Source organism: Bemisia tabaci, chromosome 7, assembly GCF_918797505.1.
Source record: "Bemisia tabaci chromosome 7, PGI_BMITA_v3".
Classification (NCBI taxonomy): domain Eukaryota; kingdom Metazoa; phylum Arthropoda; class Insecta; order Hemiptera; family Aleyrodidae; genus Bemisia; species Bemisia tabaci.
This window is the reverse complement of record NC_092799.1, coordinates 30,647,717-30,667,687: the sequence shown is the minus strand read 5'-3', so window position 1 is coordinate 30,667,687 and position 19,971 is coordinate 30,647,717. Positions and strand designations below refer to the sequence as shown.

At 40.9% G+C, this 19,971-nt stretch overlaps 2 protein-coding genes across 3 annotated transcripts in view; one reads left to right on the top strand and one right to left on the bottom strand.

Moving 5' to 3' along the window:
- The first annotated feature begins 1,600 nt into the window (after positions 1-1,600).
- LOC140224984 (uncharacterized) lies at positions 1,601-7,762 on the top strand. Its single transcript, XM_072302254.1, has 2 exons — positions 1,601-1,731; positions 5,871-7,762. The coding sequence occupies exons 1-2, from the start codon at positions 1,619-1,621 to the stop codon at positions 6,337-6,339; spliced, it is 582 nt and encodes a 193-aa protein (XP_072158355.1). The 5' UTR covers positions 1,601-1,618; the 3' UTR covers positions 6,340-7,762.
- An 883-nt stretch (positions 7,763-8,645) lies between these two features.
- LOC109043503 (uncharacterized) overlaps positions 8,646-19,971 on the bottom strand; it is a 62,440-nt gene continuing 51,114 nt past the window's right edge. For both annotated transcript variants that reach the window (XM_072302251.1, XM_019060713.2), the window contains 5 exons: positions 18,102-18,219; positions 14,717-14,914; positions 13,043-13,146; positions 12,186-12,317; positions 8,646-10,445 (listed from right to left, as the gene is read on the bottom strand). In XM_072302251.1, coding sequence (XP_072158352.1) covers positions 10,101-10,445; positions 12,186-12,317; positions 13,043-13,146; positions 14,717-14,914; positions 18,102-18,219 — 897 coding nt within the window. In that variant the 3' untranslated portion in view covers positions 8,646-10,100. The remainder of the gene's footprint in view (positions 10,446-12,185; positions 12,318-13,042; positions 13,147-14,716; positions 14,915-18,101; positions 18,220-19,971) is intronic.

Below are 19,971 nucleotides of genomic sequence, written 5' to 3'. Positions count from 1 at the left end.
TGACACTGATATTAATTATGTGCTAGACCACATAACAGCAAGTCTTCATTTCATCTTCGAAAGGGACAGAAAAATACCAGAACCGTACACCGTACAGGGTAGCAGAATGTGTTATCCATTCAGATGAATGACTTACATGTCGCACGGGTATGATGCAAGTAAAGCATATTTCCAGATGATACAATTAAACATTTAATTGAGGAGGATTTTGAAGAACTGGGGTATATAATATTGAAGGTACTAAGGAAATTCAATGAATGAATGAAGGTAAATATGCTTGGGTTAAGCATTAAGAAATCAAAATATGATGTATCTTTAAATCATGACCGCACGATGTTATGCAATGCTAACGTTAGCGAGGGATCAGCTTGCAAGTTTTGGATGACTTTAGCAACTCATTTCCTGCAATTAATGCAGCAAAGCACAGCAGCTAATCATCGCCATCAACCCTTTTCTCCTGAGCATTGGAACTGAAAGGCGAAAGGACTTTGAAGGTTTCATGCATTCACTGAAGGTGATTTGACAGCATCATCTACGTTTCGAGGAAAAATAAATGTATTTAAAACACGATTTGAATCATTGATACTAACTGCAAAGACACCGAAAGAGAATTGAAACGGCAACGTATTGGTGTTTGCCAGCGTATGTTAAAATTCAATATTCACTTGAAACTCTTATTGCGAAGGGAAAAAGTCCAGTCGCGCGAGATACGCCTTTACCGTCTTAAATGGGGATTGAATCAGTGAGAATACGAAAACACACCAACTAGATAACTCGAAAATGCAACATTTTCATTGAAGAGAGTCGGTTTTTAAGAAGAGCATTGAAGTTAGCGCATCTGTTCCATTTTGGACCTTTAAAATGTCCTTAAGTACTTGTATTTAGGCACCAAAAATCTCTTTCTCGGTTAAATTCTTCGTCTGCTGCGCAGTTATACGTAGGTCTTGATTATTTTCATTATTCCGAGTTGGTGTGTTTCCGTTCTCACTGATTCAATTTCAATTGAACACTAAGTTCTATCGCACAAGCAAAATCACCAACGTGCGTCGATCTGCGACCTTTCATTAGAATTTAAATACACCGAAGAGAGTGAAAATCGATTTTCAAAATTTGATAATGTTATGAAAAAAAATGAGAAAATATTTAGTTGGACACAAGAGCCCAATTCACACTATCAAACTTTTCATCCGACATAATTGAGCGAAAAGTTGGATGGAAAGTTGAACACAAAAAAATTTGATTCAATTACCGTTGCAGTGTGATATCGTCATGAGCCTGCGGTTCGCGCAGATACAGCTTCGGCTCATGACGGTCGGAAGATTTCGTTCCAACTTTTCGTTCAACTTTCCATCCAAAAGGCGCCGCCAATTTGATGAAAAATTGAACGAAAAGTTGAATGTGACGTCACATCCAAGTTTTCGTTCAATTTTCCATCTAATTGTCATTTTCTTACATCAGTATCACACTATCCAATTTATCATTCGACAAGTTGCATCCAAGAGTTGGATGAGAATTTTGATGGTCGTCGGAATTGGCTTTTAGATTCATTTATTCCAAAAGAATTTGAAATCGAGTAATTTCGCGCAGAGTTCTTCACGGACAGCCGACATATTTGACGATGATCAACATGGGCACGGACTACGCTTACGTGCAGCCAACAAAGATGATACCGAACACAACAGATACTCTGATCGTCCAATCTGCAAGTCTCAACTCCGGTTACAGCAATGGGTAAGTTCATAATTACGGATTGTAAAAAGTAAAGTACCTAAACTCGTGTAAGGAGTGACCGAGAATTACAGATAATTCAACACATTTGAAAATTCATGATACGTGATGAGAATTTGCAGGGAATTTGAACACACTTTTTCTTCCTTAAGCGTTTCTAGTACGCTAAGCGCACGTAGGAAAATCCACTGGGACGCAAGTAAATACCTGTGAATTTGGTCACTGATTTTACACCGGTAATCTGTGACTCTTTGGGCCTTCTTCCCGATATTAATTTTGGCGCGTATACGTAGTATACACGGAAAAAACGAGCTTAGGGTTGGGACCTACATGTTAGTGCTGGGCACTAACGAGGGTTAGATCAAATGGAGCCAGCAAGTCAGAGGAGTGCTGGGCACTAAACAGCTCGAGGCTGGGTCACTAAAGAAGAAGTAGTGTCAAGCCCTAAAGTGACTTTGGAGCGAACGTAAAATATGAAACTCCTCCGCCTGGGATCGAACTCGGGTTGCGCCGGTGGAAGACCAGCGCGTTACCACCAGGCTATCGAGACTCCGACGTCTCATGGGTGAATTTACACCTGTTAAGCGCAACTACGTCTCGCGGCATCTGATTAGCACTACTCATGTTCAGTGCCCACCTGAACTGCCTTCCGGTGTTGAGCTGTACAGCGCTTAGACGCCAGCCCTCAACTACTCCCCACTAAACGGCCAGTAGTGCTCAACACTAGTCTTGTTTTTTCCGTGTACCGCCTTTGCGATCGTTTCGAACCCTGCTCGATACAATAACCGAGTCCCTTAGTTCCTTACCGAAAAGTGACTACCGCGAACTTCTGAGATTTTCCAAAGCGTGTAAAAAGTTTATTTATCCGTCAATAATTATGATTTAAAGTTGTTTCTCATTCTGGGGCTCGCTAGTTTATGTGCAGTGAATACCAAGAGTCTACGTTACTTGGTTTTTTTAAAAAAAGCCTAAGAGTACGACGCGCTGATTTAAAATATGCATATATAAGCGGAAGCAAGCGAACTGATTCGAGAATGGCTGACCAGTTCGGCACTCCTTGAATGAGAATTTCACTCACTCCGTTTTGTTCAAAACGTTGCTTTGACATATCTCCACACCACTGTTATCCTTTTCAAAAGTTGGTACTCCTTGCTCTGATAGCCGGGGCCAGCAGGATAGTGGTAAGTGCAATCTGTGATGAGCCTCGAGACTCATTAGACCATTTGCTAAATCTGGCTCATACAGGAGTCCACTCAGCCCTCTCGTCCCCACGCTCCTGATCACTGCGTCGGCGTCACGAAGAACAATGGGCCTTGGGTCCCAACGCGGCCGATACCCGTACCCCAATTACTCACGCTTCATTAACCATTTCACCGTCACGCTAGGATTCGTCCAATTTTCAAAAAAAATTGTTTCGCGTGTATTTAGCAATTTTTTCCTTACTCTCCGTTAAAACACAAATAAAAAGAGACCTCATTCATAAAAATCGGCCGAATAGAAGAGAAGTTTCAGTAATCGAAATCCGAAGAAATCAACAAAACCTCGACTTCTCGATACGAAAAATAAAATGAAGGGGAAAAAAAGAAAGTATAAATTACAATTAAATATAATTGACCTCAGAATTTGACAAGCAATTCATTTATATACCTAACGCTGAAAAAACTGGGAGAAATTACAAAAAATTCGCCTCTTGCAAGGGGCTTCTTCGTAAGAATTTTGACCTGAAGACAACGGTCGAATAACAGCAGTACTCCACACAATACACGGTGTGCCTGAACGAGTTAAACATTTTTTATACGTCCAAATCGAAAAATCGTTATATTTTTAACTACAATGTCTCTTGAATCGTTTAAGCCAAAAAAAAAAAAAAAAAAAAAAAAAAAATTCCGTCGAGATTCTGGAACGCAAAGCCGCTTTAAAAGTATTCTGGGGCTATAATAGCTAAATCACCGGTAGTAAATCCCGTTATATTATTAAAAAGAAATTGACTCCATAGTTTAATTCCTTAGTTTCTTGAATACGATTATTTTAAGAACTTAAACATTTATACCACCAATTTTAGACATGGGGTGATTTCCTGAGAGCCGATAATATCACGAATTTCTCATAGAACCCTTCAACAGTGGCTTGCTTTTTTGGCAGCCAATTCGGCCATCGAACCGGAGTTTAAATGGAAGCTGATAATAACCCAAAGCTCTGAGAAAAATTTTGAAATGAGTATAAGAACGGTTTGTTGTAAGTAACGAGGAGAGGCGGGCAAAGCGGCTAAAATCCGATCTAATTTTTACAGTTTTTCTGTTGAATTAATGTTGCCGCGGGCTTCTGACTGTGTCCACACATAGTTTCTGTTCAGCATATCGATACATAAGTATTTACACACGTAGAATCTAATTTTCACGTCGGGGAGTCGACATATTTTGATTTTTTCGATTTTATACGGAAAATTGATGGTTTTTCGGGATTGAAATTATTATTGTTTCATGAAAAATAAATGCACCCAAAATGACTATAGCATATTGATTTTTACACATTTGCACTCACGAAATTGGTTGGTAAATTCAACGAGTGGGTGCATCGACCTGGTATATCAAGTTTCTGCAATTTTTTACGGCAAATCAGTAGATTTTCGGGATGTAGATTGCTTACTTTCAATTCATGAATGAATAAAGCAACGACATGGTTGAACTTTTTTGCATGGAAGGACGTTTAAAATAACAAAATCAAGACGTCTTTAATGCAATTGCATTTATATCGAGTCAATTTCTTTTCAATAATATAACGGGATTTTTACTACCGGTGATTTGGGTATTTTAGCCCCAGAATACCTTTAAATCGACTTTATCTTCTAGGAGTTCGACAGAATTTTTCCTTTCTTCGCTTAAATTATTCCGTAGCACTTTTCTTCAAGAATCTGATAAGATTTTGCTTGAGGCAGATCAAAAAATTTAAATTCGATCGAATAGCTTTCTACATTCACAATACCACGGTCTCGTCAAGGTGCGTCTTTGACCTCGCAGTGTTGGATCGTGAATTCTCTTGTTGTGCTGTTTGCCTGTTTTGAAATCTCTGTAAATGAAAACTAAAGGGGTTGATATGTGCGAGTTAATGACGCGCCTTATCAGCACATTGTGTTGGAGTTCACTGCTTGTTTTTTTTTTTTCCATCATCCAATGTTTTAAAATTGATTGCTTTATTTTAAAATAAACTTATTAAGTACGGTGCATATTACCGGGTCATTTGAGTGGATCCGCAAGTTCAGTCGGCATGTTGCTTTCCAGTTTTCACCACGTCACGTGGTTCGTGACATCGGTTAATCGTGTGCAAATACTCTCAGTCCGTGGTGAGAACACTAGCTTTCATCATTATTTTTTTTTTTTTTTTTTTTTTTTTTTCGTTTGGTTGATTTTCTACGGAAAATAATCGATGACGTTGATATTTAGCGAGGAAAATGGATTTGTTTGACGTGATTTAACTTTGCGGTCTAAAAGACAAAGATTCAGTATCAGCGATAAACTCAGTTTCTCTTAAACATATAAGAGATTCGAATTCTCTTGGGCGGCACGAGCCGTTTTCAAACACTTTTACGCTTGGTGCAGGGAGGTGATCCCGCTAACTGCACGAACTGTTATCAAACAATTTTACACTTGCTCAGTCGTCACCCGCTGAAGATGGGAGCAGTTAAGCTCCCGAAACAAATATGTCCTTTTTTGTTGAAATCAAGTAATTTGAAAGTTAAGAGTTTTTGATACGACTCATTTTTTGTTAATTTACAGTTTAAAAGTTTATTATCTCGCACTGGAAAAAAAACACATTGGATCTGAAGTCCAGACTTTTAAAAACATCGATAAGAAAAAGTACTCTTGATTCAATCAGAATCCAGCTTAAATCAAGAACCAAGCCTCTTAATGTAAGCGGATTTCGTTTTGATTCAAGCAAAAACCCGATTGAATCAAAAGTATTTTTACTTGTCAGTGTTTTCAAGAGTCTGGACTCTAGATCCAATGTGTTTTTTTTTTCCAGTGTTTTTTGTTAAAATCAGGTAATTTGAAAGTTAGAGTTTTTGATACGACTCGTTTGCTGTTAATTTACATTTTAAAAGTTTATAATCTCGTGTTAATAGTGAAATTGTACACTTTTCGCAGGGAAGTAATCCCGCTAATCCAACACGGGAAGCACCTGGACTTCATGATGCGCCCGAAGTCCTCGGTGGTCCTGATGACCAACGACGAGCAAGTGTCCATCACGCCGCCGGGCTACCGGCTCCCGGCCTCGACCAACGGGCCCATGTACCTCCCGCCGCCGCCCACCTACCTTCCGCCCTACCCCTCGGGCCCCGGCCCCGAGCGCCCCAAGGTGGACCCGGACAACTCCTTCGGGATGGGCCCGGGCGGCGTCCCTCCGGGGCCCGGCATGGGCCCCGGCTTCGGCTTCAACCCCGACTGGATGACCAACGACCGCATGAAGCCGCCCTTCATGCCGCCCGGCCGCCCATCCCGCACCACCGTGTCACCCGACTCGAAGCCCAAGAACGCTGCCTCCGCCGTCTCGCCCGCCGCTGCCGTTTTCGTCCAACTCATCAGCGCGTATTTCGCCTATTTTAAAGAACGATAAAATATAGCTGGGGATAATACTAAACTCAATTTAAATTGATGAGGATTTTGTCAACCACTATTAGAGCCTCATCCTGTCGAAAGTAATTTAAAATTTTTTCTCGGACTAAATCCAAGAGCGTCCTCCTTGAGTAAACATCTTGCACAACATGCGAGGTGCTCTGGAGAGATAATTCTAATTGCTGTAAGAAAAATTCGTTTAAATGAGCCTGCAGAACTGCTTGGCCTTGTGCAAGGTTAATGTAAAAGATATATTGGAAGAATTTCAAAAGAAGTCATACCAAAACTAGCAGATTTTTTGGGAATTTCGATTTCTCAACCTAGAGATGTTATTATTCAAGCAAATCTTCCTCTCCCATTTAGAGTTTTCTTCAAGACCGTGTAGGTTTTATTTCCGAACGTTTCGAAGTCGAAATGGAAAAACCGTCTGATCCTTTAATTCAGGCTCTATCATGGTCTCAGTATAAAGGAAGCAGCACTAAAATACCTTCTATCTGCGACACCCGATGTATACATCGATTTCATTTCTGCGGGATTTGGAGGAGGAGCAGCAGATCAAGTTACAGTGTGCAAGGTTAATGTAAAAGATATATTGGAAGAATTTTAAAAGAAGTCATACCAAAACTAGCAGATTTTTTGGGAATTTCGATTTCTCAACCTAGAGATGTTATTATTCAAGCAAATCTTCCTCTCCCATTTAGAGCTTTCTTCAAGACCGTGTAGGTTTTATTTTCGAACGTTTCGAAGTCGAAATGGAAAAACCGTCTGATCCTATAATTCAGGCTATATCATGGTCTCAGTATAAAAGAGGCATTAAAATACCTTCTATCTGCGACACCTGATGGCTACATTGATTTCATTTCTGCGGGGTTTAGAGGAGGAGCCACAGATCAAGTTACAGTAGAAAACTCAGGAGTGTTAGGTCACCGGAGGCCAGGGTATAGTGACCCGGAAAGAGGGGTTTCAAATAGTGAAGTAGCTCAGCTCCTTGATCGCATCGGAACATGTCATGACTTCAGGGCTTTACGATTGTCATCAAGACTTCTGTTTGCGTCTTAATATGCGTGTCATTATCAACTTCAGAAACTTAGCTCATCCTAAGACTAGACTAGCAGCGGTGAGTCGAATAATCGAGTAATTTTTGGGGGTCATTCCCATACATTGTTGTGGAGGACGTCTGTGTAGGGGTCGCATGTAGGGTTTCAATCGCTGTAAGCTGTGTTGATTCTAGAAAGTTGGCGGCATTCTTTATCCTCCATTTAAATGTATGTAAAATAGTCGACTCTTGGCAAGGACAGCTTGCCTCAACTAAAATCGATATTTTCGATGAATTTAAATGGAGAGTAAGCCGTATTGCCAACTGGAAAAATTGCTACTGGCTGTAAAATAGAGTGTCACAGACGTGATATATTTTGAATATGTGTTTTAAGAGACAGTTTTAAAATTCGATTTTCTTATCAACTTGTGATTCCAACAAAATTCAAAGTGTGTAAATGGGTTTAAGAAGACATTAATTTTGTAAGTAACAGAAATTGATTGATATGAGGTGCGGTCTTTTCCGTCTACATTAAACCACTTCAAACTTTAGGAAAAGGTTGATCGCCGACGCCAAATAATACTGTGAGAACCACTCTAGGTAATAAGATATTCGAACAAGATAAGAAAAAGTACTTCCTTGTGATTGTGCGAGGCAAGTAACATCAGTGTAAGGACAAAGGACCGATGTGGTTCATAAACATATATCAAATTTTGAGGCAATGAACATGCTGCTGATGATTCAAAAGTCAGTGAGCCATTTATTTGTTTGCTCGTACAATTTACTTCGTATTGTTTCAAATTCGGAATGTGTATGGATGTATAGATCTGCGTTAAGACAGTGAGACAAGTTGACCATTACGTTACCAACGGGTCTCATCATTTAGATTAAAAGCATGGGTTAATTGTATGCATGTGTCGCACGACGAATAAGATGTTCTTAAGATAAATATTATTCTTCGTTTAATAATTTTCTGAGAAATATGATTCTCTTTTTGTCTGTCAGTTTATAGATAAAACCAAAAAAATAAATATATCTTTCTTTAAAAATAACTGTTGGGATTATTTCGTTCCAGCTCCTGAAAAACTTGATCGAAAATGATTCGTAAACTAAAAATGGAAAATTGTGGAAAATTACCTCAATTTGTGTCAAACAGAACATTCTCAGTTACAAGAAGGACTTGCAAACAACCATCAAAATTCTGTTATAAAACAATTTCATCGTTGACATATCTTTTAAGTGGATAATAAATAATAAACGAATTCTTCTCATATAGTTAAAACAAAATTTACTATGGAAAGCAGAACTATCGATAAAAGCATGCCTTTATAAAAAAAAAGTGCATGGAAATTTACCAGGTTAAACTGTAAGAAAAAGAAGTCTTCGAACCATAATACTCCGTATAAAGAAAATGCAGCACTGGAAAAAAAGTAGCTTGGATCTAAAATCCTGTCTCTTAAAAGATTTCACGGGAAAAATATTCCTGATTCAATCGAATCTTCGCTTGAAAAAAGATCCAAGCCTCTTAATTTAAGCAGGTTTCCTTTTGGCGAAAATCCGATTAAATCGAGAGCATTTCTTCTAGACAAATTTAATCGGAGTCTGGGATTACGGACCAAAAGACTTTTTTTTCCAGTGAGAGAAGAGGCTTTACAGGGTTGCCACAGAATTTAGAAAATGAAATTCCCTGACATTTCCCTGATGCATTTTAGTGAAATTCCCTGACAATTGAATATATGACAGGTGGTTTAAGAAGACATAATGGAAAAAATGGTTTTCAGACAAAATTTGCTATTCACGGAAAAAACGAGTTTAGGGTTGGGACCTACATGTTAGTGCTGGGCACTAACGAGGGTTAGATCAAATGGAGCCAGCAAGTCAGAGGAGTGCTGGGCACTAAACAGCTCGAGGCTGGGTCACTAAGGAAGAAGTAGTGTCAAGCCCTAAAGTGACTTTCGAGCGAGCGTAAAATATGAAACGTCTCCGCCTGGGATCGAACTCGGGTTGCGCCGGTGGAAGACCAGCGCGTTACCACCAGGCTATCGTGACTCCGACGTCTCTTGGGTGAATTTACACCTGTTAAGCGCAACTACGTCTCGCGGCATCTGATTAGCACTACTCATGTTCAGTGCCCACCTGCACTGCCTTCCGGTGTTGAGCTGTACAGCGCTTAGACGCCAGCCCTCAACTACTCCCCACTAAACGGCCAGTAGTGCTCAACACTAGTCTTGTTTTTTCCGTGTTCGAAACCTCAAACCCATTCTTGAAAGCAAATCCAGGTAATTAAACAAATTTTCCCTGAAATTTTCGTCATATTCCCTGACATTAGTTAATTTGTAGGTGTCTGAAATTTGATGAATTTAGTGTTTAAATGGAAACTACTGAGTGAACTGAACACGAGGATACCCTTGGTTCATGAATTGAACAATTATTGGAGAAGATATGACAAAATGATCTAATCTGCTAAAATACATGTGTTTAAATGGGAAATGCCGCCAGATGACGTCACTAGGCGGGGTATTTTTTCACTTTTAAATATATTTTAGTACTATTTCCCATATTAGAAACAATTATAAAAAATACTGTGAAATCAGCTCTGGAAGCACTAGATGAAGCAATGAAAAATGAGTATGCAAATTCTCCTTTTCCAATGTTCCCTAACTTTTTAAACTTCCCTGACATTTCCCGGTATTCCCAGAAGGACTCCGGCAGTTTTCAGACTTCAATCACGGAGAAAACGTTAACGAGGCGAAGAGCTCATCCGGATCCGAGAAGAAGTCAGGGGCGGCGATTCGGACCGCATCATCGTAGGCCGAAAGATCTTTCGCACCGGTCTGATCAACCCGTTGGGCTTCCTGCCCTGCGTTGCAGCAGGGATGACTGGTCTCGTCCTTCCTCGTCAGCGTGGGCCCCGGGTCCACATCGAGTTGACTTTTCGGAGGAGAGCAGTCCTCGGCCATTGGCAGGAGGATGAAATACTGCGGTGAGGGCTGGGGCGGGCTCATCGCCTTCGATTGTGGGCTTACCCCGCTGCTGGCCTGTGAATCGCTGAGAGGCCGCGAACTGTTGCTCTGCCGGGGAAAAAACCGAACAGGTTAGTTGCTAGTAGTAAGTATTATAATAACCAAACAGCTTGTATGGTATGGTCATGCCCAACGAATGGCAGATGATAGGTTACCTAAGAAGGTACTAGCTCCTGGGAGAAGACGTAGGGGACGCCCAGCAGAATCGTGAATAGGTGGCATTCAAGATGAAATCACAAGATGCCATTTACCAGATGACCTCTGGATCGACAGGCAAGGATGGCGATTCGGTGTCGCAGAGCGTTAACTTTAGTTACTTAGGCGCATAGTGCGTTTAAGTTTTGTTTGTTTGTTTGTTCATTATTTGGTATAAACTGTTTTTGAAATTCTTTCCTTACATTCCAAATAAATAAAGTTATCTCGTTGTCAAACAGAAAGATCTCTATTGTTGTTCCTCCGTATAATTCGATCTCTTTCTTGAAACTGTTAGCAAGAGGTATGAAAAATTACGTATGAAAAAAATGATGATTCATCTCCATTACACATTTTCAGGCTCAATTTAAGAAGTTCAAATTTCCATAAGTAAACTCGGCATTTCACCTCCCACAGCCATAAATTCGAAAAAGACATGCTTGTGGAGAAAATCGACGCGATTCTTAGGTGTTGGCCTTAAAATTGGCAGTAAGTATTCCATCGGAAGAAATGTTCCTCCTTCAGCGATATTTTTAAAAGTGTCAAAAATTCTTCAACTCAAAAAATAAAGAATGCTGAACAGGTTAGCTGCAGCGGCGCACGGTGCGCATGACCTCAAAATTTTGGGGGGCCAAAAAGTTGCTACTTTAGATCGAGGAAGGTTCCCACGGTTTCAACTTTTTATCTCAATTAGGAAAAAAGTAACATGGGTGGTAGGTGACGTTTGGATAACCCTCTGTATAATTCCGTGCAGGAAAGCACCACCAGGCATCTGGTAAAATGCAGGTTGTAATCTGGGTATGAGTACTTAAAAAGCCGATTTCACGCACTGCAATTTGCGTCGCAAGGTTTCTCGCGACGACGCCAGTTACAGTGTGTGAAATCGGCTGAAGACGCGTGAATCCGTCGCGCAGGTTGTATGAATTGCGGCGCTATACAGCGCAAACGCCATTTTTACGGCGATTTAATAGGCGATAAAATCACTAAGATCATCAACATTGGAGCGATTATCCTCGATTGTGTCGGCGATGTAGAATCGCTAGGATCATCAACATCTGAGCGATTATCCTCTATCATATTGCGATAAAATCGCAATATTTTTGGGCGATAAAATCTCGATTTTAAAGCAAAAAGATCGAGGATAATCGGATCTTCTGGAATTTCTCCGTTACACTGGAAAAAAAGAATCTTAAATTTGCCGCCAAGAATTATTTCTTCTTAAATCAAGAATTTTGCTGGTTAAGCTACTTTTTTGCTTAATCCAAGCATTATTTTTCTTGTATCAAGAAAAAGTCAGCTTAAAGCAAGATAAAGAAAATTCTTGGCGGCAAATTCAAGAATTATCATGCTTGATCCAAGCTACTTTTTTTTGAGTGTAGGGGGAAATAGAACGTCAACGTCTTCACCACGTTCAAAAGGAAACAGCCCAATTTCACAGAAACAACCGACAGGATCCTTTAGAATTTCTCCTTCAGGGGGAGATAATCGTAAAATAATCGCAATTTAATTTCGAAATATGCGATTTTTTCGTTTAAAAATGCTACTTGAGGAACTTATTGTTAGAAGAACTCCCTGTCGTAGAGTGAGAATACGCACCTCTGGAGCAGGATTTCGGACGGAAAGTTTTTGCTTAATGGAAGACAACAAACTGGTAGATTTCTTTTCAGTATCACAGAGTACAATTTGACCAGGCGGAGAAACAGGACATTTGTGAGACTTTTCGCTGCCCTGAAAGCACACGAACAAAAGAAAACAATTGTTGCGATCTAATCCCACCTTTTCGCTTGAGTTTACCGAAAAAAAACTTAAGGGTGATAAGAACTCAAATTTCTGTCTGATTAGATGTTAGTGTCTTAATGCGAGTTTTTCATATTTTCCGAGGACTGAGTATTATATTAGGTGCCTACCTAGAGAAACATATTCATGGCACTTTAATAAATTGCTACATTTTCTTATCCTAAGATTTTTGAGGTACATTTTACTTCGAACAATTCCGAAAGCTGCGAGTACAATATACGAGTATTGGTGATTTTGCCAGCGTACATCAACATTCAGTAGCAAACTGAACTTTCCAATTTCAGAGGAAAAAGCCCACCTGAGCACCAGTGTAGGATACGAAAGCTATTTGCATCAGTTTCCGGGTAAAACGACGCATCTCCTGGTTTTCGCTTATCGCATGCTGGGCGAGGCCTGGTTCCTGGTGCTCCGGAACCCAATCGCGGTATTTTTGAGATCAAAGTAAGACCCTTCTATCCCTCAAATTTGTTTCAGTGAAAAACTTTGTTTTTCTAACTAAGCATAGTTCTTCAAAATCTGTTATGTGCTTTTCAAGTTTTCAAGGAATCTGTCGGAGAACGAAGCTATGCCGGACAGGGATGAGCGTTGGTTACCATTGCATTTGTAGGCACCAAAAATTGATGGTAACAAGTAAGGACTCTGTTGAAAATACGAACCTTGTACCGGAACTTCTTGTGGCAGGCTGTGCAAGCGTAAGGCATGGCACCTGTGTGGATGCGACTGTGAACTAGACATGAGATCCTCTGCCGAAAACTTTTGCCTGAAATACAGAGTCAAATTTGATTCTGAATCGACGAGAAGTCATAAGTCAAAGCTCCCGTGGAAATGACATTTTATACACTGCCAGCCGGCAGAAACGACTGGCTGCACAAATCAAAAATCGAGACCGCGAAAAAAGAAAAGAAACAATGAAGAAAAAAAAATAGAATATTTTTCAATTTGTGAGGGTTTACTGATGCATCTTTACCTCTATTTTAATTTGTTATTGGTATTGTACTTGTTATTGATCGCTGTCTTACTTTTTCTTTTCTTGGGTTTAAAAAAAAACCACATGCTTGTACAAAATATTCTTCATTCTGGTTTTGAATAATGTATCGGTGCCTACTATTATCCCACCTAATCTTTAATTATTGCAAGACGTTCATACCATTCATCTTTAAAGAAATCTGGTGCCGTTTCTTAAACCTCTAGAGAGTACTTTTTATTTCTGGATCATGAAAAGCTGTTACTTAATTTACTATTCCTTTGTCAGCTGTATAAATATTCTAAGCGTGAGGCATGGCACCTGTGTGGATGCGACTGTGAACTAGACATGAGATCCTCTGCCGAAAACTTTCGCCTGAAAAGACAGAGTCAAATTTGATTCTGAATCGACGAGAAGTCATAAGCCAAAGCTCGCGTGGAGTTGACATTTTACGCTGCCAGCCGGCAGAAACAAATGACAGAAGAGGAGATAGTGAGTCTACAAGAGTCATGAGTCAAAGCTCCCGTGGATTTGACAATACTTACACTGCCAGTCTATTAAACAACTGACAGAAGTTGAATGAAGGCCACATTCAATTTAGGTCTGTTGCACACGACAAATGCAACCAACTGATTGATGCCACCGTGCCCAGTTCTAAACTGAGGGGGGTTTTCGGCTGAAAAAACTTAATTAAACTTAATTTCTTTCTTTAATATCACAGCACGCTGCTACAAACTATCTATGAAAGTGAGGAATAAGTACTACGGGAAGTTTATATTGCATCAATCGAGGAAATCGTGCTGAATGCAGACCTGAAAATTTCCTTGCCTCGTATAGACGTTGAAATCCGTTTCCTCAGTTATCATCTATTAAAATTCGCCCCGACACGCACAGGTTGTTCGTAATTTTCGACCACTATCATGTAGTTCTCAGGTTTTTTGAAATTTTGTTTGTATTCTATGGTGTCTTCCTTCGACTGAAAATGGCTCATGTTAGAGCCAAAAAGACACAGGTTTATTAGGTATTTTTGGCCTCTCCCCCCCCCCCCCCCCACTGGAAAAAAACACATTGGATCTAGAGTGCAGACTCTTAAAAACATCGAGAAGAAAAATACTCTTGATTCAATCAGATTTAAGCTTAAGTCAAGAACCAAGCCTCTTAATTTGAGCGGATTTCCTTTTGCTTTAAGCTTAAATCTGATTGAATCAAGAGTCTTTTTTCTTGTCAATGTTTTGAAGAGTCTGGACTCTACATCCAATGTGTTTCTTTTTCTAGTGCTCCCTTTGTTTTTCCATGTTACAATTGTCACGGGCTGCTGTGTAAAAAAATTTGCATGAGGGATGTAATAAAATATGGATGTTCTCACCACACGTCTCACAGGAGTAGGGCTTTTCGCCTGTGTGAATGCGCTCGTGGTTGTGGAGAGTTGACAACTCCTTAAAGGTGCGGCCACAAGTAGTGCACGGATACGGTTTCTCGTCGGAATGATATAAAATATGCTTGCGGTAAGATTGTTGGAATGTAAACGACCTGTTGCAGAGTTCACAGAAGTATCGTTGGTCGCCTGCAATTATCAATATGCAACGTTTTAATGTAGATTGTAATGCATACATTTGTACTTCTTAATCGTATGCATTTCAGGTAAATTAATGCGAAGGGGAGGAGATTGATTTGAAATGTCTTCGACAAGAAGCTATATACTTGAATAGACGAAATTACTGAAACTTCGGTTGTAAAAATGAAAGCAATATACTAACGAGCATTTTAACAGTTGTTTTCCATTGCCAGAATGCTCGTGAGGAACACAATTTGTGTACAGGGTATCTCAAGAAAAAGGAGCCACCTTGAATATCTGCCGAACTCGTCAGAAGTTCGAAAAACTGTAAAAGACGTGTTCGTTTATATCGAGGGAGACACTTTTCGGCATATTTGACATTTTCCCAAACCGCGCGGGGGCGGGGGGTGCCCCCCGTAAATCGAAATTTTCAAATGGCACCCCTACTTTTTTACTTCAGGAATCAATTCTAAGCAAAAAAAAAACAAGCTACTCTGTCCAAACCGGACGTAAATCGGACAATTTTTCAGCGATTAGCAGAGGTTGAAACATTTTTTCTATGCTCTTTTCGAAAATTCCCTACGCTCAATGGAATTGCCGTATCAAACCAAACTCACCGCCTAAAAAATTCTTAAACATTGCACTTTCAATTAAAAAAATAATGAAAGGAAAATAACCCAAAAAAAAAAAAAAAAAAAAAAAAAAAAAAAAAAAAAAAAATCTGCTGTACTCGAAAACTGGAGCACGCGGAGCCCTTTTTGCGATATTGAAATGCGTTTGACCGAACATATTCGAGGGGCGCTCATCGGGAGGGAGTAGTAAATGTTTGACACGAATTATTCTTTGTGTTTCGGAAGCATAGGAAACCATGTCCATGAAGAAACAGCTAAGTAGAAACCCAAAGGAATTAACTTTTTTTAGGTGAGTTTCAATGATTTGAGCTGGACCTTGATACTTCTGAGGACGCTACCTTTCCGCGGTGCGCGGCAATTTTACGAAGTTTATTTTGGATGACCCACGAAGAATGAATGGAGAGTTTTCTTTCCCACACAACTTCGGTTTCACACCTGACGATAAGATACGCTCAACTGGGGACTTACCTCTGATTTGCTGCACGGGCATAATCATTATCAGTAGTTCATCACATCAGTTATCAGCCGATCAGGTGCATCTTTTCTTCTAATCTTCATAGGAAGATGAATTCGAGAATGACACATCTTGAATCGGCTTCAGTTTCGCGTTTCTTGACACCGGAAAATGTGCTCCCGTCCTGTTTTCAGTTTTTTTCGGGTTTAATCGTGGTCAAAATTGACTTTCCCTGTACTAATTGTCCGAAATGCTCAGCATTGCAAGTTTTTTCTTTTACTGACGTAATTTTATTTCGCGTGACTTAGTTCCTTTTGTGCCTAGTTTTTGCTTTAATTAGTGCAGTATACACTCTGGCGAAACGAATCGACATCTTAACTCGGTATTTGGAAGGTGGAAGAAATGCTCGAGCAGCTGCTGCCGCATTTAACCAAGCTGATCCTGGTAAAAATGTTCGTCATACGTACGTGTTAGAGCTTTTCTCGAAGTTTCCTCAGACTGGTAGTGTTGGACGAAAGCCTGAGTCGGGGCCGCAACCTCGTGAGGAGTTGACGGACTTGGTGATACTTGGAGAGCGAACCTTGAGTCCAAGACGCAGTCTCAGAGTCCTAGAGGACGATTTGGATAATAGTACTTCTCGCGCTACGATCCACCGCATTTTCAAAAAGTGCGAAATCAAGCCGTACAAAATGCGAATCCTTCATGCACTTGGTGACGGGGACCCGGACCAGAGGCTGCAGTTTAGCGGGCACATGACAGCATGGCTCAGTGAAGATCCTAACATCTTGGACAAAATTTGTTGGTCCGACGAAAGCTGTTTTTTTTTTTTTGGACGGCCGAGTCAACACCCAAAACACTCAATATTGGTGTGAAACCAATCCCCACGAATTTAGAGAAGGCGAATCACAGTGGCCCCAGAAGATAAAAGCTTAGGCCGGGATCTTCAGAGGACAAATTGTTGGACCAATCTTTTACGAAGACAATTTGAATGGTCTAAATTACCTACAGCAACTGGAGGAAATGATTTTCCCTGGTTTACGAGCAATTTGTGAAAATCCCGACGATCCACTGCCATTCGATCAGATGTTTTTCCAACAGGACGGAGCACCACCGCACTATGCACTCGCGGTGCGGAATTTTTTGAATGTTGCTTTCGTCGGACATTGAATTGGGCGCCGAGGCGCCATTTAATGGCCACCGAGGTCCCCAGATCTCACTTCAATGGACTTTTTCCTATGGAGACATTTAAAATCGGTTGTGTACAAAACCAAACCCTTGAACATGGAGGACTTGAAAAATCGGATCACTGCAGGATGCCAAGAGCTGACCGCTCAACAGCTGAAACATGTCACAGAGGAAACGAAGGATCGATTCTTTTTTTTTGGTTTTTTGTGGTTTTTTCCTTTCCTTTTCTTGTTTTAATTGAAAGTGCAATGTTTAAGAATTTTTTCGGCGGAGAGTTTGGTTTGATACGGCAATTCCATTGAGCGTGGGGAATTTTTGAAAAGAGCATGACAAAAATCTTTCAACCTCTGCCAATCGCTGGAAAATTGTCCGATTTAAATCCGGTTCGGCCAGGGTGGCTTGTTTTTTGGCGTAGAATTGATTTCTGAAATCAAAAAGTAGGGGTACCTTTTGAAAATTTCGATTTAAGTAATGTCTTTTATCGCTTTTTCTAAATTCCGACGCGTTCGGCAGATATTCAAGGTGGCTCCTTTTTCGCGAGACACCCTGTATATATTCTACAGGCGGCTTCGACTCTAATTCGTTAGTAAATTTCTTCAGCGCATGAATGTCCTTCTTCCAAAAATTATGACGAAAAGAGGATATTGTCTCAAATCCTTCCCAGCACGCGCACCAATATTAGCAAACCTACTCCAGAGCAGAGAGGGGGAGCTAGAAAGGAGGAAGAGACACTCCTTTATTTGGGTGCAACTTTAAGTTGCACCTATTGAACGATGCATTCAGGAATTTATTTCCGTCTTCGTTAATTGACTTTAAATATTTTATCGGGGGATCTTTTTTTACGGGAATTTTCTCTTTAGGAGATCGATAAAAATTCACTTTCATAAAAGCGACGACTGCGATTCATAAAGAGAGACAGACTCACCGGTATGTAAACGCTTGTGTTTCTTTAAAAAGTACTTGGTGGTAAAACTTTTGGAGCAAACATCGCACTCCCATTGTTTACTCTCGTGAGTTTTATAGTGTTGAGATAGGAACTGCTCCTGTAACGAATCAAACAAAAAATATTCCGAATCATAAAAAAAAAAAAAAAAAAAAAAAAAAAAAAAAAAAAAAAATCAACAAACCGGTATGAGAAGGTTACAGAAGTTGAAACAATTAGCGACCACCAGAAGGAAAAGTGCACATGCTGCCATTCGATCTACTTCGAACGGGTGGACGGATGAGGATAATAAGACAGTTGACAGGATCAATTTCTACAATTTACTAAGTGTTTTGCATGAAACTGTTTATTCTGAAGAAACTGATCGAGATGTAGCTGCAGAGGCAAGAGACCCTCTTGACAAGTGGTCTTCATACGAAACGATTCCAACGGCTTTTCCCAGAAATAAAGATTTGTTCGTTTGTAGGTCACATTCTATTCAAACTCCAGGGTAAGCGACAAAGATTGTAGTCATTTATATCTTTTGTAGCAACTTTCCTGTCAAAAAATTGTATTCATTATTTTTAGGCCTAACTTTGCTACGTCAAAGATGGTGTTCATTAATTTCCTTTGTATCAATTATTTTTGCTGGGCAATAATTTGTAGTCAGAGGGCTGACCTTCACCTAGTGTTATTAAATTTTTAATTCTTTCCTATTGCAATATTGCTCATTCAATTTTCCTAATATCCCAACGATTGATATTAGGGGAAGGGTTGGTAGTATGGAAAAATATCAGTGTTGGTAGTACGATGTCAGAGATCACTTCTTCTGTCCAAATCAGAGGGGTTGCACCAGTTGGTGGCCTCTTAACTTTAGTCAGCGCCCTCGACCTAACAGTCTGAAACGACCCGTCCTCGCCACCCACCTTTGAAAACGCCCAAGGGAAGTCGTGGATCGATCTCACCCTTTCCCGCGGGGACGTTACGATCGATAATTGGAGGACTTGCGGGACCGAGGCGGGTCACTTTATAACTAGTCACAAGCTCCTTCAGTATGAAGCGGAGATAAACCGCACACCGCCTAGACAAGGGTTTCCAAACCCGGGTACGGCACTTGCCCAGCTGAACAAGGCCAACTGGGGAAACTTCCAAGGCCTTTTCAAGATAGGAGGTGCCCGGAGGGCGCCGACGAGGCGACGATCGACCGCGAGGTAGACGACTTCACCAACATCATTAAAAGGTCCACGAAGCAAGTAACACCACTCGTGGAACCGACCCTGGTGGGACGAGGAGTGCGAAACGAGGAAAACGGAGGTTCTCAGGGCGCTGTCTGCAGCCAGAAAGGCAAAACTCTGGGAAAAGGACCTCCTTTGGACCAGGAAAAGAGACTTAGAGAAAGAATACAGGGATTTTCTAAAAGCCAAGAGACAATCATACTTCTCTAATCTTTGCAAAGAGTCCCTGGACAAATACGGACCCTCGGGAGTCGTCTACAAAGCCGCTGCCAATAAGTTTCAACATCGACATCCACGGGCAGAGATTCCGACCCAGGACGCCGACCCCGACGGAGAGGCCCAGTCGATGCAAGACGTATTCACGGCAACGCTTCACCGTATGATGCCTGACGACGATGTACCCGAGGACGATCGACATGCGGCGGTGCGGGACTTCGTCGCGGTCGGCCGAGGCGGACCCTCCTGCCCCCCGCCCACTCTGAGAAACGTCACGGAAACCGCCGCCCAGATTAAGCCAGGGAAGGCCCCGGGCAAAGACGGGATCCACGGGAAGGCACTCCGTGAGAGGATCCCTGTCCTCCGCCTCTGGCTCCTCTCCATTTTCACAGCCTCTGGATACTTTCCCCACGCCTGGAAGC

Excerpts from the sequence above, each read along its gene's own strand:
- LOC140224984 (XM_072302254.1), top strand. The coding sequence starts at position 1,619 with ATGATCAACATGGGCACGGACTACGCTTACGTGCAGCCAACAAAGATG. Across the intron at positions 1,732-5,870 it reads AACTCCGGTTACAGCAATGG|GGAAGTAATCCCGCTAATCC; the intron begins GTAAGTTCATAA and ends CACTTTTCGCAG.